The following is a 17641-nucleotide window of genomic DNA, read 5'->3' on the forward strand; positions in this document are numbered from 1 at the left end:
TGACTGTCCCGACTCATGAGCTATCAAGCCCCCTTCCCCCCCCAGCGGCACATCCATGTGACTGCCCCCACTCTGTCCCAACCCATGAGCTACTGAGCCCCTTCCTCCCCCACCCCCCTGTCTGAGCCCTCTGTTGTCCCTGGGGAGTGTTGTCCCCTCCCCCCTATATCTCCATACATTGACCCATACATTTTTATGTACTGTATTTAGATCAAATTTTTTTTGAAATAAGAACATGAGAAGCAGAAGTTATTATTGTTTAATTTTGGGGGGGGGTTGTCATTTATTTTGGTGGGTATTTTATGATTTGGGCATTGTGTGTTTTGTGGTTTTTGGTTTTTTATTTTGGTTGTTTGGATTTTTAAAATTTGGAGTACCGTAGGTGTTTTGAATGTAGGATGTGGTTTGGGGTTTTTTTTATTGTGATGTTTGCGATGTTTTATTTCTCTACGCGTGCAATGCCTACATTTTTATATATATAGATAGATATTTAAGTGTTTATAAAGGTCAAGCAGCTCTTGCTACCCAATTAAGAAATAAAGCTCAATGCTATGAGAGTTTTCTTTTCATTTGTCAGAGGTAAAACCAGTGCTGTCAATCACAGTCAGAACCAGATAGGGCTGCCGTGCAAACTGTCCATCGTTGGGTTAGTCAAGGACAAATAATAGCATGAGTTCCAATATATAATGAAAGCTTTTCGATAATAAAAACAAAGCACCTTGCTATTATATTCTCATTGATAGCTCATCAAATAGTTCCCTGAACATTAGTCATGGAAGGATTTTGTGATCTTTCAATAGTCTGATCTTAAAGGGCTGTTTTCAACATTACAGCTTTTTATTTGTGTCTGTGTTCTTACAAGTCATACCAGGATGAAATCTAAGCTCGGGAAAGATTTATACTCACAAGCCACACACAGATATGCTGAGCAAATGCTGGGTTTCTAGCAGAATCATGAATGATTAAGGTGCACAAATGAATTAAGAGCTGCTGCTGAAATGCACAACCCCCCTGCCTTAAGTATCATGGCTGAATTTCAGAATGAATGAATCCCAATCGAAAAATTCAACTCTCTATTCTGAAATCGACCATTTTTTAAAAAAAGAACAAACCCATTTTAAGTGTGAACTTAAAGAAACGGCCATTCATTTTATTTTCGTGGCAAACCATCTCAATTATTGTGACATTGCATCCCTTTTTGCACAGAAGCATCTTCATTCCGGTGAGCAAAACAGACAAGTGGGGTCAATCTTTAGCCCTGTTTTTGCGCCCCACTCCATTACCATTATGCAGTGGGGAGACTGGGGGTGAACCCACTGGTCCATCTCTTTTCCACATGTCTCTCTGCGGGGTGTGTGTGTGTGTGTGTGTGTGTGTGTGTGTGTGTGTGTGTGGAATCCACAGAGTCTTAATAAAATGCACACAAGCATTATATTACATGGGCCCTGTCCACTTGCAACATAGGTAAAGGTACACTATTCTCCTTCTGCCCACACTTGTGCATAGGGAGTGGCGATGGGTAATGGGAGGTCTGCGCATAAGCAGATACATGTGCTCAATACACATTCTGTTATGTCAGTGTCTTAATAGCAACCCATGCTTCCTAAAGGTGCACGCACACACACACACACACAGAGAGAGAGAGACTGAAACTCCAATTGTACATCTGTTCTTTCCAACAAATGCCTTCATTTCGGGGGAAAAATACACTTTGAATTTCCTTGCACAAAGAGGAAATACAAAGAACTGCCTCTTATTCCATGAAATCCTACGGTCCCTGTGACAGTCATATCCCCCTCAGTGAAGAAAATTGTATAAATGGACCTTTCTGTTTACATTGTTTGTGGTAGTTTGTAAGAAAGTTTGTAGAACAGATCAAGGAAAATAACTTCAAAACCAAGAAAAGATGGTTGTAGTCCTCCAGCAGAAATGATGAAGGCTAGTTCATATGAAAGCTGAATTCTTTTTTTTAAAAGGATGTTACTAGCCCAAATGGCTATGAAAATGGGCTTGAAAATGTCCTGACTAATGCAGGGGTCAGCAACCTTTTCCAACCGTGGGCCGGTCCACCATCCCTCAGACCATGTGGTAGGCCAGACAATATTTTTTTGGGGGGGGGGATGAACAAATTCCCTATGCCCCACAAATAACCCAGAGATGCATTTTAAATAAAAGCACACATTCTACTCATGTAAAAACACCAGGCAGGCCCCACAAATAACCCAGAGATGTATTTTAAATAAAAGCACACATTCTACTCATGTAAAAACACGCTGATTCCCGGACTGTCCGCAGGCAGGATTGAGGCGGCGATTGGGCCTTAGGTTGCCTACCCCTGGCAAAGAAATCTCAGAAGCTGGGGACTGCATGAGGGAAGGAAAAAAGGATGGGGGCTTCACAGTGCCCTACATTCCTGTTCCACAGGCTAGTGGAAGCAGTATAATAAATTACTCAAAACTATATAGACCCACTTTTCCCTTTCCTCCCATAACTTTTGTGGGTTGTAAAGTTGGCACAGAATTCAGATCACTATTTGTGCACTAATTTTGATGGTTTTAGTGCATTAAAGTCACATTAAAAAGCAGAAGGAAATGAAGGAAGGTGGGAAGGTGGCATCTAAGTCTAAACTGCCAACGTGTGTATCACGTCTTCCTTCCTTGCTCTCCTCAAAACTCCTCTGCGAGGCGCAGGAGCTTTCCGGTGAGATGTTGGGAGCCTGAGCACACACAAACATCTTTCAGCGTGAGACATATTCCACCTGCAATGTTGAAGAAGGCTGAGGGGTCTAAGCAGATGGGATTTCACCTACGCCAGAAGACAGGACAGCTTCATACATCAAAATAAGCATGGCATGGCTTCAGCGCTCCTCTCAAGTTGTACCGCAAAACCAGGTTGATTCCTAAGCAGCCGCCAGTGATCCAAAACTGAGCCTTGTCATGTCATTAAAGGCTGCCACTCTCAGAGCATTTCCTTATTAAATCTCTGGTATACTCAGGAGTCATCTCTTCAACAGCTTGTTATCAGGAACAGAAGAGAAGAGAAATCCCCAAGGATGTAGAGACAGTTTGGTAACAAGACTCTGGCAGATTCCAGCCGTATGGCTGTATTTTTAAAATTTCCTTCATTCATGTTTAGGGCAAAACCCCAACAAGGTTGTCTGAAACCATGTTTCTCAAGAAACCTCTCTAGTCCATAGGCTGACAAGGAACAAAGTGACTGAGTTTGCATGTCATGCTATGCCAAACCATGGCTTAGCACAAATGTGTGAGCATGAAGGCTTCCAAAGAGAAGGTGGCCAAAGTGTTGGAGCCTCAGCTTCACGATCTGTCCTTCCATTGAGGACTCAGGGCTGATTTCCTTAAGAATGGATAAGTTTGATCTTCTTGCAGTACATGGGACTCTCAAGAGTCTCCTCCAGCACCATAATTCAAAAGCATCAATTCTTCGGCGATCAGCCTTCTTTTAGAAAGCTATAACTATGCATTCAAAAGATAGGGCGACTTCAGAATGTTCTAAGCATGTAGATGATAGCTAAGATACTACCCTTCTCAAACTCAATTTTCAAGATATAACACACACACACACACAAAACAAGCACCACCACCCTTTACAGAAATATTTCACACTTACATTCATAAGACATTGGCTTCAGTGTCCCTTATGGTAATAGCTGAAAAATGGAGTACTGTAAAGAATAGCAGTTAATTTCCATGAAAAGGGAGCTTAGGACTACAGTGTAAAAGTTATTTTTGTAAGCGACCTTCATTCTGAAGTGGTATGCCCATAGAATCATAGAATTGTAGACTTGGAAGGAACCATGAGGGTCATCTAGGCACAAGATTTCATGTAGCTAACTAAGCCAAAATGCTATCCCTTAGTTGTGTTTGACTTTTTTTGTTGACTCGTTACTGTAGGTTTTAGACATCGTAATAGGCACCCCAAAATATTGACAAGCTTTCTCTCACCCATGGGTTTGGATGAGGCCTCACGCCTGCAGTGATGTGGGATACAATGTCATAATTGGTAACCCCCAAATAATGCCATCACTGGTAGTACTCGAGGCCCATGCAAACTTGTGTTTTCCTGAATAAGGAAGCAGATACTTTGTGATATTTCTCATCTAGATCTACACACACCCTTGAAGGTGGAACAGAATTTAAGCTTACTATACAAATGAATGAATGAATGAAAAATAAGTACAGTGGTACCTCTACTTACGAATTTAATACGTTCCGAACGCACATTTGTAAGTCGAAAAAAATTGTAAGTTGAATCCCATAGGAATGCATTGGGAGAAAAAATTCGTAAGTTGAATCAACCCTATCTAAAAATTCATAAGTAGAAAAAATCCTATCTAAACCGCACCCAAGATGGCGGACGGAGCTCCATTCGTAAGTAGAAACATTCGTAAGTAGAGTTATTCGTAAGTAGAGGTACCACTGTATATAGGAGAACAGGAAAAGGAACTGCTCCATATATATTTTTGGACACAAGCAGAATGTCAGGGCTGACAGGCTTCCTCTCTTCACACAACCACCAGGAGAGTCTCCTGACGTTTTTATAGCCTTTATTTACAGTATTTACAACCAGTCATTAGCACGTAATGATCATTCATCAGAGTCACTCAGTTCAGATCTCTGCCCGAGGTCTGTGTTTACCCTTTCAGCAAGCCAGAAAATGGCGAATTCTCCCGCTCCGTCTTTTGCCCCTCCTCTTCTCTACACCCCTCGCTAGAGCTGGCTTAAACCTCCCCCCCCCATTCTGAACTGGAACTTAACCCTTGTTGCTCCTGTGAACTCCCTGTCTCTTGTTCCTCTACACTGACTTCAATAACTCTCTCCTCCTTCTTGCCCTCGGGCACACCTCTTCCTTCCTCCAACCCTAAGTCTCTCCCTCTGGGCAACTTGAAACCTCTGGCTCATCCCTGACACAGAAGGTCAGTCATTTGACCATGGTGACCAGTTTGTGAATCTCATCCTAAATTGCAAAACTCCGCTGACTTCACAAGGCCACCATGCCTGTAAGCAGCCATGTGCGTTGGCCCTAGTAGAGTATCAGCCCAAAGCCAAGCAATCTTCCAGGAATATCAGATTTTTGGGAACACTCTCTGAAGCAGAATGAGGAGCTAACATAAATTCTTGGCTGTACAAACTACTTTCTGTGGATTGGTACAAGGACAGAAAGGCTTAGCGAGCAAAAGCACGTTAAAAGAGGAATACCTCAGAGACCTCCCTTCAATTAAAAAGCGGAAGGTTAAAAATATGGGCCTGCAAGGATTTCCTTGCCCTAGAAAACTAGGTTTCTTGTGGGGCTCCTTTCCCTCTCCTTCTTTAACACCTCAAGTGATGAAATGATAGAAGGCAAATTCCTATGGTATTTCTTTTCCTTTCCTGTTTCTTATAAGCTGGGGTGGGGGTGGTTGCTTGTATTTGAAATAGGTTTAAGAGAGCGTTGTAGAAAAGCTACTGCAAAAGAGTGTCCAGCACATCAGTAAAATACCTCAGGGTTAAGGGGAAAGAAGATAGTTTCTCTCAATAAAAAAAATGTCACTTAGGGAATGTGGAGGGGGGGTGAGTTTCACAAGAAGGTGAGAGGTTGAGGAGGAAGCTATCAAAACAAGAGGAAATTAGAGGGACTTCAAGGACCTGAAAAAAAGGCCTTGGTTCCAGGAAAGGAAATTGTGCCTTTTATTGCAATGTACTGTTTGTGGAGATTTTAGTTGTCTGTTCAGACCAAATCCAGGGAGGTAGAATACCTTCTCCTGGAATAAATACAGTAGAGGCTTCATTAAAGAAAGGAATACATTTATAAGGCCCGATTCTCATTTCACGTAACAGAATTGTGCATACTTAAGACAGTAGGGACACGGGTGGCGCTGTGGTCTAAACCACTGAGCCTCTTGGGCTTGCTGATCGGAAGGTTGGTGGTTTGAATCCCTACGACGGTGTGGAGCTCCCATTGCTCTATCCCAGCTCCTGCCAACCTAGCAGTTCAAAAGCAGGCCAGTGCAAGTAGATAAATAAGTACCACTGCGGTGGGGAGGCAAATGGTATTTCCATGTGCTCTGGCTTCCGTGATGGTGTCCCATTGCACCAGAAATGATTTAGTTATGCTGGCCACATGACCCAGAAAGCTGTCTGTGGACAAATGCCAGCTCCCTCGGCCTGAAAAGTGAGATGAGTGCCACACTCCGTAGTCGCCTCTGACTGGACTTAACCATCCTTTACCTTTTTACCTGTACTTAAGACAATAGGTGGTTATAATTAGGGACCTGTGAAAACATCCAATGACATTTCTGAAGCTCTTTTGGCATGCCTCAACATTTTGCAGATGTCTTACCCAAGAAGAAACTTAGTGCCACCAGCAAAAAGGCCCTCTCTTTTAGCATCTGCCAAATGAGGTCATTTGAGAAAGGCTTTTCTTTTTCTTAGTACCCTGTTTCTCATATTTTAAGACATACCCATAAAATAAGCCATAGCAGGATTTTAAGCATTCAAGGAATAAAAGCCATACCCCGAAAATAAGACATAGTGATAGGCGCAGCAGCAATGCCGGCCGCGGCAGGAGGAGGAGGAAAAAAATAAGACATCCCTTGAAAATAAGCCATAGTGTGTTTTTTTGAGGGAAAAATAAATATAAGACATGTCTTATAATATGAGAAACACGGTACTGTAGCTGCTCTATGTATATGGAACTCCTTTATGCTGGAGAGATTCACCAAGTCCAAAAATAAAAATTGGTCAAGGAAAACAAATTGCCCAGAGCTCTTGTGGAATCTTCATGATGGTATTTGTTAAAGTATGGACGCACCTCTTTTAATCACTGCATACCCACCAGGGCTTTTTTTCCAGGGAGAACTTGCCACAACTCAGTTCCAGCACCTCTCAGGTGGGTGCCATTGCCATTCTAAGAAAATGAGGGAGATGATGAGTTTCAGCACCTCTTTTTCTAGAAAAACAGCACTGATACAAACCCAATTAAATCAGCGGGACTTCAGAGTAGATGCATTTAGGATCGGGCTACAAGGAATTATCTGGCGAACCTTACCGTCTCCTTCAGTATTCTGAAGGTTTCACAGAATGAGAAAATTAGTTAATGTGGGGTGCTTCTGCAAAGATCTAAATTGTGGCATTTTATGAGAAGCAAGCAGAACTTTCACAGCGAATTGACATGAAAACTTAGCCATGAAGTTACATGTTTACACTGCTTAGTTTGCATTGGTGTATTAGTGTAGTGCAGAAATTGAAAGCTCACCTTTTAAAGAATTCAGCGGAATAACCGGCATAGATGCATCTGCTAAAATTAGCTATCTTATGCAAATTATTTTCAAATTCAATAGTAACTCTTGTAGGGAAAACTGTTCTGTCCCCCACCCTTGTTTGCTTCCCCTCATTCCCCTTAAAAATAAACATAAGCACAAAATGTAATGCAAAATAACACCCAATAACAAAATAACACCCACCCAAAACAAAACCAGAGTGAAACCAGCAACAGAGAATGACATCAGTACAAAAATCACCAAAAAGATTTTCAGACCGAAAATTCTTGGAAAATTAAAGGTCTTTGCCTGACAGCAAAAAGACCAAGAAAATAGGCATTGGGTATTCATTGTTGCTGCTTAAAGGGAAGTGAGGGGCAGACAGGGCTTGCCAAGTTAGGAAGGTAGCCCATCTACCGGTATGAGAAAGAAAACTCTGAACCTAAACCTCCACTGCCTTGTGGAACATCTTTGGGAAAATAAATGATAATAATAATAATAATAAATTTTTATTTATGCCCCACCCTCCCCAGTCAAAACCGGGCTCAGGGCAGCTATCACCAATAAAATTACAATAAGACATAAAAGAAAAGAAAACAATGAATTAAAATAGAGATTAAAATACAGTATTTAAATTTAAAATGCAGGCTCATTTTAAGTAATCCATAAGTCAAAACCACAAGGGAGGAAAACACAGGGGTCAGACTGAATCCAACCCAAAGGCCAGGCGGAAGAGCTCTGTCTTGTAGGCCCTGCAGAAAGATGACAAATCCCGCAGGGCCCTATTCTCCTGTGAAAGAGCATTCCACCAAGTCAGGGCCAGTACTGAAAAGGCCCTGGCCCTAGTCAAAACCAATCTAACCACCTTAGATTCCGAACCACCTGACTCGGAATCTCCAGAATGTTGTTATTTGTGGACCTTAAGGTCCTCCGCGGGGCATAGCAAGAGAGGCGGTCCTGTAGAAAAGGCTAATCAGTAAATCCTTCACATATTTGGAGTGGAGTCCCTACAACGGTTGGGTGGCGTCTTACACACCTCCTTCTGGCAACTCCTGCAGCCAAGCTGGTTCCAAATGTAATGCTCTGCTTTCCTTTGGACAACATCAGAGAGGCTGATAGTGTTTTGTTTTGTTTTGCCTGGGCAGCCCAGGACCTCCATACACACTGCCCAGGCTTGCGCCAAGGGAAGGTAACTTTGGCGCTAACACAAAGGTTCGACTTCACCCCTAGATGCACACTCCGTTGTCTCTCAAGACAGACGGACGCCAACAGTGGGAAGTGATGGCAAGGTCAGGGCTGTGTGAACGCGTGTATGGGAGTGCTGGATTGGGTCCACCAGTGATCTGCACAGCCCCAACCCCACCACTCCTAATAATCAGCAGCAATACTGTTTCCGGGAAGCTTTTGCTGCTGCTCTGCTCCACGGGTCAAGTTGCTGATGTTAACAATAGCAGCTGGGCCTGGAAATATACTAGACGTCAGTGCAGGTGCACAGTAAGATAAGCAGCCGAGGATGATCCAATCTCCAGTTCAGCCAGCTGATTCCTGGCTCAGTGGGTGCTAAGTCTCCTACCCTGGCTGAGCAAACACTGGCTCAGCAAAGGCTAGTGTAAATCCCCCCCCCCGGGGGTGTTCAAAAACAGAAACTTCACACACACACACACACACACACACACACACACAACCGAGATTATATTCTTTCTGTCTGTCTTTCTGCTGTTGCCTGGCCATTGTGCATCTTCCACAGTGGATCTAGCATCATCTTGGGGCATGGATCGTGGAGGAAAGAATGGTGGCCAACACATGTGCTATAATAAAAATGATGGGGCATATTTGGAGGGGGGGGAAATGCATTCACAAAATTTCTAGGTGAAATCAGAAAGAGACAAATATCTGTTTCTCAGAAAAATGTCTTGAGAAATTTTTGCTCAGCTCCAGAATGGGCTGGAAAAGGTAGGGGAGATTTTTTCAAAAGATCCAGACAAAAATTTGGACTGTGTGCCCCCGTTATTCTAGATCAGAAAACAGTATTCTGAGCTAATCTGTTTGTATGCAAACCCTACTTTGACCAGGAGGTTATGTCTTGTTTATTTAATAGGATATAGATTTTAGATAGTATGTCTTATTAAATGGATGCCACAACATCTGCTCTTCCTTCCTTCCTTCCCAATGCTGTAGGGACAACTCAATACTAGCCTACTCTTTCCTTGCTTGTTGGCATTCAAAACGATCATATCCCAAGTCATGAAATGCGTGCTTAATGGAACTTCTTTTCCTCTGAATATCTCAGCACTTTGCCAACCTGGTGCTCTCCAGATGTTTGGGACTGCAACTCCCACCAATAGCCTCAGCCAGCGCTGCTCCCATTCTTGCAACCTCACTGTGGTTCACCCTCCCCTGCCCCATCCAAACTGAGAAGCTAAAACCCTCCGCTGGGTGCAGCAAAGACAGCATGCAGCTATTTCAACAAGGACGTGCAATTTTCCTTCTCTGCATGGCTGCTGTTTATAATAGATACAGGAAAGGGCAGTGCTACTGTTACAAAACACTGTCCCTATGTGGCATCTACAACAAGTGACAGTCTCCCATCCCCACTCTCCCATCCTCAGAAAAGGCAGAGGGGATGAGGAAACCCACACATCTGGATTCTGGCTGGAGAAGCTGAGCTACTGCCAAGCCTTAAAAATGGACCGAAAGGAGCACATACTTGTCTGTTTGCCACTCAACAAAATCACATTTGCATGCAGCAAATCCTTAGCTCTGGCATTTCTTCCAAGTGAAACTACCTTTCCCACCACACTCTGAAAAGCTTGGGGAAACCATTTATGGAAAAACTCAGCCTGACACACTCACTTAAAACTGCTTTGCACAAGGCAAGGAAATATGCAAGTGGATGGGCTCTGGTATAAGGGCCCAATGCTTTCAGATGCCCGTATTCACCCAGTGTTGTCACAGATTTTAATCCTCTGCTTTCTTCTCCCTAGTCCAGTACCTGACACTAACTGCCGCTAAGCACCAGGCTCCTCTTGCACATGCTCCCACAACAGAACATTTCTGACTTTCTCTTTTCGGTGGGCAGACTTGGAATAGAGGACAGAGCAGAGGCTATACCCAGGAGTGACTCCGCGACAGCATGACTTGGAAATGACACGAACACCCAAACTTTTGCTAGGGCTTGCAAGGTCTGCAGACTTTGAGGGGGCCCGATCCTGTGCATGCTTACTCGGAAGCCAGTCGCCTCGGACTTCAACGGGCCTTACTCCCAATTGCGCATATATAGGACGGCAGCAGACACTTAACGCGTTTGCGTGCGCGCGCGCTTTTAAATCTCCAGTTCATTCACGCATTTTGCAGCAAGTGAAGCTTGCAATAAAGCCGCCGGAAACTTTCCCGAACGGCGTTCACAGAACAGCACCAACCCCCGGGATAAATACGCTTTCCTCGATCTCTCCCCCTGCTTTTCCACATGGGATTCTGGATTCTTTTTTAAAAAAAGAAGTGGGAAATGGGAAGCAGCTCTGAACTTGTGCGGCCCCCTTTACCCCAATATCTCATTGAAAAACCGGGAGTTTCCCGCTTTCTCATTTATTCCCGTTCTGGATAGGTTTTTTTTTCGCTTGGCCATGCAAAATATATATATATATTTAAAATGCTGGTTGGCTGCTGCAATGCAAAGACCCTCTGATCACGGGAGCCCATTTGAAAACGGGCCGGAGACCGAGCCGCCGCGCACGGTTTCTCGGGCGCGCTCGCGCTCTCTCTCCAACAAACTCCGCCGCGCACCAGCCGCTCCGGCTCCTTTATATAGCCCTCTAAAAATAGCTCCCCTTACACTGCCTTATAAGGCGGACGTCGGATCCAGCCCTCGGCCCAATCGCCGCGGCTCTTCCGTGCCGAGCCCCGCCTCCGCCGTCTCGCTCCGGGCCCCCATTGGGCGCCAGTGACTTCATGAGCGGCCCTCGCGGCCCTCCTCCCGCTTGCCTTACATGGTCACGCGCTGCCTTAATGGACAGTTTCCTCTGAAGATCCCACGGCTGCGCGCAGGGAGGAGGGGCTGGGGAGGAGGAGGGAGGGAGGGAGAGAGAGAGAGAGAGAGAGAGGAGGGAGCGGAAAAAAAGAAAGTATGGGAGCGCGCCTGGCAGGAGCGCGCGCGCGCAAGGCAGAAAATGCAACCTCCCAAAAATAAAGAGCAAAGATTGCATTCAGCAGCGAGCAGCAATGCAGAAATAGATGGCAGTCTCGTGTCAGTGAGTTTGCATCCCCACCCCTCCCCCGGTGCAAGAGCTGGAGTCAGCAACAGAGCCCTGGAAGGCAATTGCTTTTTTACTACAAGTGGAGAAGAAGTGTCCCCCCCTCCTCTCTGGCTGCCTGGCTGACGGCTTGTACTGTACACGTTCGGGAGCATTTATCCCTTATCTCTCTTTCTCTCTCTGGGTCGTTGATGGGGCTCCTTCCTCCCCCCGCTTTCCTCCGCTCCTGTTCCTGCTTTGGGTCCTTCCGTGAAAGCAGCATATGCATATATATAGCAAACAAAAGCAAAACAGAGGACAAGCACAGCTGGATTGATTGCTCTTAACGGTCCTTCTCCCCCCCCTCCTCTTCCCCCTTTCCCTTTTTAATGAACAGAACTAAAAGCCCACCGCAAAATTGCAAACACAAACCTAAAAGGAAAGGGTCGGGGTTTGTTGTTTTCAGCAGGAGAAGCAGCAGGAGAAGCAGCAGCAACAACAACATGGATGTTTTGGCTAGTTATAGTATATTCCAAGAACTGCAGCTTGTCCACGACACCGGTTACTTCTCGGCTTTGCCATCCTTGGAAGAGAACTGGCAGCAGGTGAACCATTTACATTACTCCTGTGAATCTCTTAAATGCAGGCGCTGGAGAATCAGATTTTGCTGCTTTTCTGATTTTGTTTCTCATTTTCTGTGATCTTGTCCCCCCCCCCTTTAAAAAATAAGCAACACTGTCATAAATGTTATCAATAGCCATGCAGTCCTGTTGGAAGCTGCTTGCATTAAATCCTAGATCATATAGTAATCAGGGAGCATCTGAGGTCTGGTGGAAGTTGTTCTTTTGAGTGTGTTTTTTCATATTACATTGTGGTTCTGTTAATTCAAAATAAAAAAGTTGCTTCTCCTTTCATTGCTGTTCCCTTTAAAAAAACAGAGGGGGGGATTGCTTTCAACCAGTGTTAACAACTAACAGCTGGTGGAAGCTGAATAGATTTTTCAGGGTTTTTTTGCAAGGTAATTGGTGTGTCGGGGCAAGTCAGTTCCTTTATTGGAGAGACTTGATTGCAGAAGCCAGGCACACGCTGCAATAATTTCTTTAAAAAGAAAATCCTTTGTGTTACTTCGCTTCCTTTAAAAAAAGAAAGCTTGTTTTCGCTTAGAACAATGACAGTTCAAGCACACCCAGAAGAGAGTTTAGACAGCCAAGGGGTTAAGAAATGCAACCAGAGATGGAAATTGGGTAATGAGGTTAAACCAAACTGATTGACAATAGGTGGAGAGATGGGGAATCCAGAGAGAGATAGGGGACTGAGTGTGAAATCTCTGATTAGCCTAAATATGTACAAAGATGGGGAGAGGAATTGACTAGATATCAGATGTATCAGCTGGGATCGTTCGATGCAGCTGAAAGGGGTTTTTTTTCATTAGGGCAAAATATTACCTAAAGTAGTGCTGCTATGAGTTGCCCTGCTGGGTTTGGTTACAAGTCTAAGATTATTTAGCCATCGTACAAACTACTGTGTCTTCATTTGAGGAGAGGAGAAGCCTGGCCTGTGTAGTTTAGGAGATAGGTGTAGAAAGATGAAGAAGCATGTGGCTGCAAATGTAACTTACATACTGCACCCCCCCCCCCCGCTGGCCCCATGACAGCTTTAGGGTGAGTGAGATAATGAGGTGCCGGATTTTATCTTCCAGTTGTCCAAATGTACAATGTACTTTTAAAGGTGCATTATGTGTGTATTTAAGCTGATTGGACACGTGCTCTAGCTGTCTGCATCTATTGTTGGATATTATTGCCGTGGAATTGTTAACCACTTGGGTTGTTGCTTGGCATTATTGTGGGGATCTCCCCCTTAGTAGCATATCACCCTTGAATCCCTGCTTTCTTTCGGGGAAAGGTTTTCTGGCAAAATACAGCACTGACAGGCAATGGGGGACAGTTCAGGTCTGCTTTCTTCTTAAAGGAAGAGCAGCCTTTTGTTTGCCTGCTTGCTAGGCATAGTCATTGATGAATCACATCTGGTTTTTTCCATGTTTCTCCTTTAAGGGACTGATTCGGTTGGAGAGGCGAATAAAGCCCACTTAACACTTCTTCCAGTTTGCTTCCAACAGCGGTGCCCTTGCTGTTGAATCAGTTGCATATTAATAACAGTCTAGACAGTTCAATGCGAGATAATCTGTTGACATAGCCAGCATGCCTCAGGCAGATACTGTATGCTACACTTTGTGAGGTTGTCCTAGTGCACTGAAAGGAAGCTGACTGTTTTCTGCCACACTACGCCAAATGCTCCATTTAAAGGAGCATGGCTTGTTCTTTGTATTTTAAGAACTCAGGTATTTGACCTACATCCTTTAGTCAATCTTTGTTTTATAATCACACGAACCTTTCAATCCAACCATTTTTGTTTCTTACACAAGCTCGTTGCGCTGTATAGTATTCTTTTGAGTTTTCCATGTACATTATCTCATTAAACTTCATGAAAAGGAAAAGGAAAAAAGAACCCGAGAGGCAGGCCAGTGCGCAAGATTGTGTGTCTTGGGAGGGAGCCAAGGTAGAGAAGAGTGGCTTCTCTAAAGCCTCAGTAAAGCTGGAGTGAGATTCGAACTCGGGACACCCCATTTCATGCCATTGAACATGTAGTCCCAGGCATGTCTGCTTAGAAATAAGTTGCATTGAATTCAGTGAGGTGTTCTTCCAGGTAAGTGGGTACTGGATTGCAGCCAAAGGCACTAAAAAATAATAATAATAAATAGGATGGGTACAGGGTAAATGGAAAGTTTCATAGGGGAACAGTGATTCAGCTACACAGAAATAATTTGTAGACATTGGTGCCATGGTGGCAGGATTTGGGGTGTGTGTGTGTGTGTGTGTGTGTGTGTGTGTGTAGCAGATGTCCAGTGGCCCATTCAGCAGCCTGAGCAGGGGACACCCCTCCCCAATACAGCAGGCCAGGCTTATCACATTTTGTAGTAAGTGAGCATTATCATCTAAAGAAGAGGGAGACATGAGGCAAGCATGCCCACAGCCTGAGATCACCAAATGGACCCATTCTTGTCTAGGCACATGCTTTGCTTTCTCACTTTCCCCCAGGCACCACGATTTCTAGCCATGTGTCCTCAAAAATCACGACAAACAAGTTTCCTAGATTTTTTTTTACAGAGCAGGGCTATCGGCCATCAACGACTCACTGCAAATTATGGACTCATACTTTTTAGCTAACATCTCTTAGTAGGGTGACTTGTATGAATCTGTTCTTTTGTGGGGGTGGGGAAGAGCTTGAATGTTGTTGTTCTGTACAATACCAGTAAATGATAAATAAACAGTTTGGAAAAAAAAAGATAATTATAGCTTTGTTGTTAAAGGGAGCGCCGCTGTGGAATCCTCATCTGCTTATGAAAACTGGGTTTTGGGGGGTTGGAGCGCAGCAAAATTGCCACAGTTGCTTTCAGTTTTACTGAAATTTATTCTAGGACAACCCTTATTCATTTTATATCTATGTGCTTCTGGGCCACCCTTTCTCCCAGTGGGCTGCCCAGGACAGCTAACAATGCAGTAGAAAACCCCAACATTCAATAAAACTACCTTGGTGGGAGGTGGGGCTGGCAGAGGGGGCAAAGGAGAGAAGCAGGTGGGGGCGGGTCTCTGCTTCCTTAACCCTTCCTGCTGTCCTCTTCCTGGCCAGATCTCAGCAGCGTTTGAGGATGGTCCTCCAGGGATTAGAATCACATCATAGCATTCATCGTCTACTGCTCTGTTCAGAAATAAGCCCCGTGGACATCAATGGGACTTACTCCCAGATATATGGGTCTACGATTGCAGTTCAAGTTACGTTTGCAATTGATTCCAGGCATGGATTCCCAAAGCGCAACTCTTTCAAAATTTCCCCACCATCCTTGGTTTGGTCCACTCCTTCCATCTTTGTGTTCCTAAATGGCGGGAGGTTACAGTTCTGTTACTGAAGGGCCGTGGTTTTTTATTCAGCTGTACGAAGCTTCTTGCTAAAATGAAATCTTCAACCTTCAGCAATAGCACAGCAGGTCATAGAATGAGGGAAGACTCTGGTTTGAACCTTAAGGTCTTAAGATCAAACGAAGAGCATGGATCAGGCCACAGGCCCATCTGGTCCAGCATCCTTCTGACAGGCAGTTCTTAGGCAAGCCACAGCTTCTGTCTGCAACGTGGGCATGGAAACATGAAGTCCAATTACAGAGATGTTGTAAGGTTGACTGAGAGTGTGTGCATGAAATTGCTTCTAGACTACCCAGGAAAAGCACTGTATAAAACTAAAGGCACACTCTTGGCAAAGGTGAAGTTGAGAACTTGCTTAAATCTCTCCCTTTGAAATCCATGGGACTTTAAAATACTTAAATCGGTGTAAGTCGCATTCGATAAAATATGCTTAGGGGCGCAGCTTTCTGTGCCCCTGTAGACATTTGGTTGTGATTGACAGCTGTGGAAAACTGTATCTTTCTCTCTGCTTGCCTGCCTACTGTTTTGCAGCAACTTTGTGAATACAGAACAGAAAAAGTTGCATGTAGTGTAGCTGCCAAGTGTCATAACCTAAAACCCCTATAGTACTGTGTCTGCAGCAATAACCCGGACTGGTGGCTTTATTTCAATAGGATTCGGCAGAGCGGGGGGCGGGGGGCGAGGAGGCAATGCACAACTCCTTAAGGAGTGAGCGGAATGAAAAATGTGAATTCTTAGCACTTGCAGAGCGAGCAAGTTTGGAGGTTTTGTTGTTGGAAGGGTCATTTCAGCCATTTCCAAATGCTCAAGGAGCCGACAGTAAGAGATTAGAGTAGTCCCTCTGACTTTGGCTGGGAAGACATAAATTTAAACAGAAGAGCTTTGCTGGTTCAGGCCGAAAGGCCCATCTAATCCAGCCCATCTCACAGCAGCCTGGTCAGAGACCTCTGGGAAGCCCACAATCTAGACCCAAGTCCAATAGTTCTCAAGTCTCTCCTCTTGGTTGCTCTGAGCAGGTCATATTCCCCCCACCCACTTACCCACCGCCTTAGTCTGTCCTCAGATTAGATTTGTTGGAAAGAGCCAGCATCTTTGTTTGTGCAGATGTTCACAAGGCGGATTGTCAAAGTCTTGTGCAAGACTGAGGCATCTTATTGCAACAGAAACAGGAGTGAGCAAATGGCTGCGTTGGACAGGATGCTCGGCTCAAATGTTATCACTTGAATGAAATTAAATATAGACTTCTAAGATCCTGAATGAACCTACATAGAAGAATGTTTCATGGACAGAAACTGCTGGTTATCTGCAGCTATCCTGTGGCTCTGTGTTCTGTCGGGTTCGCCTCATGCCTGATCATGCCTTTTAAAAATTGGTTGGTGGGTTCAGAAAGTAAGCTAGGAATATTTATAAAAGAGCGTGTGTGTATGTGTGAATTTTTGGCTGGAGTGTGAGATTGTTGTCTGTGATGTGGAATAATATGTTGGGAGCAGCTTACAATTTGGTCATTTAAATTCCTTATTTGCTCTAACTCCTGGTCTCAGCACAGATCTTTAATAGCTCCGTGATGTGGGCGAGTCTCACAGCACAACACCTGAAAATTGGTTGCATTCAGGCATGTCCAACAGGTAGATTGTGATCTACCGGTAGATCACTGGACGTCTGTGGTAGATCACTGGCTCCCCCCAAAGAAGCCCAACAACTTTGTCTCCCCTAAAGAAAGCTCCACATTTTTGCCCTGCACCCCCCCAAAACAGTCCTTCCTCCTCCCTAAAAAAGTTGAACAACCTTGACCTGAACCCCCCAAACTGGGCTGTCATTCCTAAAAAAAGTCCAACAACTTTGACCTGAACCCCCCCCCCAAAGGGGTAGATCACTGCCAGTTTTTAACTCTGTGAGTAGATCATAGTCTCTTGGGAGTTTGCCACCCCTGCCGTTACATCATTGATCTACTGTTTAATGATCAGCTCATCTCCCACTAGCAATCCCCTCGACTTTAATTTTAATGACACATGTGCGTCCTATGTCTACAGACACTTAGCAGTGTTTGGATCATTGCTCATAGAATCATAGGTTGGAAGTGATCCTGAAGATCCTCTAGTCCAACCCCCTGGAATGCAAGAAACTCCATTAAATCACCCATGGCAGATGGTCATTCAGCCTCTGCTTAAAAACCCCCAGTG

At 44.5% G+C, this 17641-nt stretch overlaps 1 protein-coding gene across 1 annotated transcript in view; it reads left to right on the plus strand.

Moving 5' to 3' along the window:
- Window positions 1-11436: 11436 nt before the first annotated feature.
- Window positions 11437-17641, plus strand: part of KLF7 (KLF transcription factor 7) — a 74305-nt gene continuing 68100 nt past the window's right edge. The window contains exon 1 of the mRNA XM_060282110.2: window positions 11437-12092. Coding sequence (XP_060138093.2) covers window positions 11877-12092 — 216 coding nt within the window. The 5' untranslated portion in view covers window positions 11437-11876. The remainder of the gene's footprint in view (window positions 12093-17641) is intronic.

The sequence above is a fragment of the Zootoca vivipara genome, chromosome 1, assembly GCF_965207765.1.
Source record: "Zootoca vivipara chromosome 1, rZooViv2.hap1.1, whole genome shotgun sequence".
In the NCBI taxonomy this organism is placed as follows: Eukaryota; Metazoa; Chordata; class Lepidosauria; order Squamata; family Lacertidae; genus Zootoca; species Zootoca vivipara.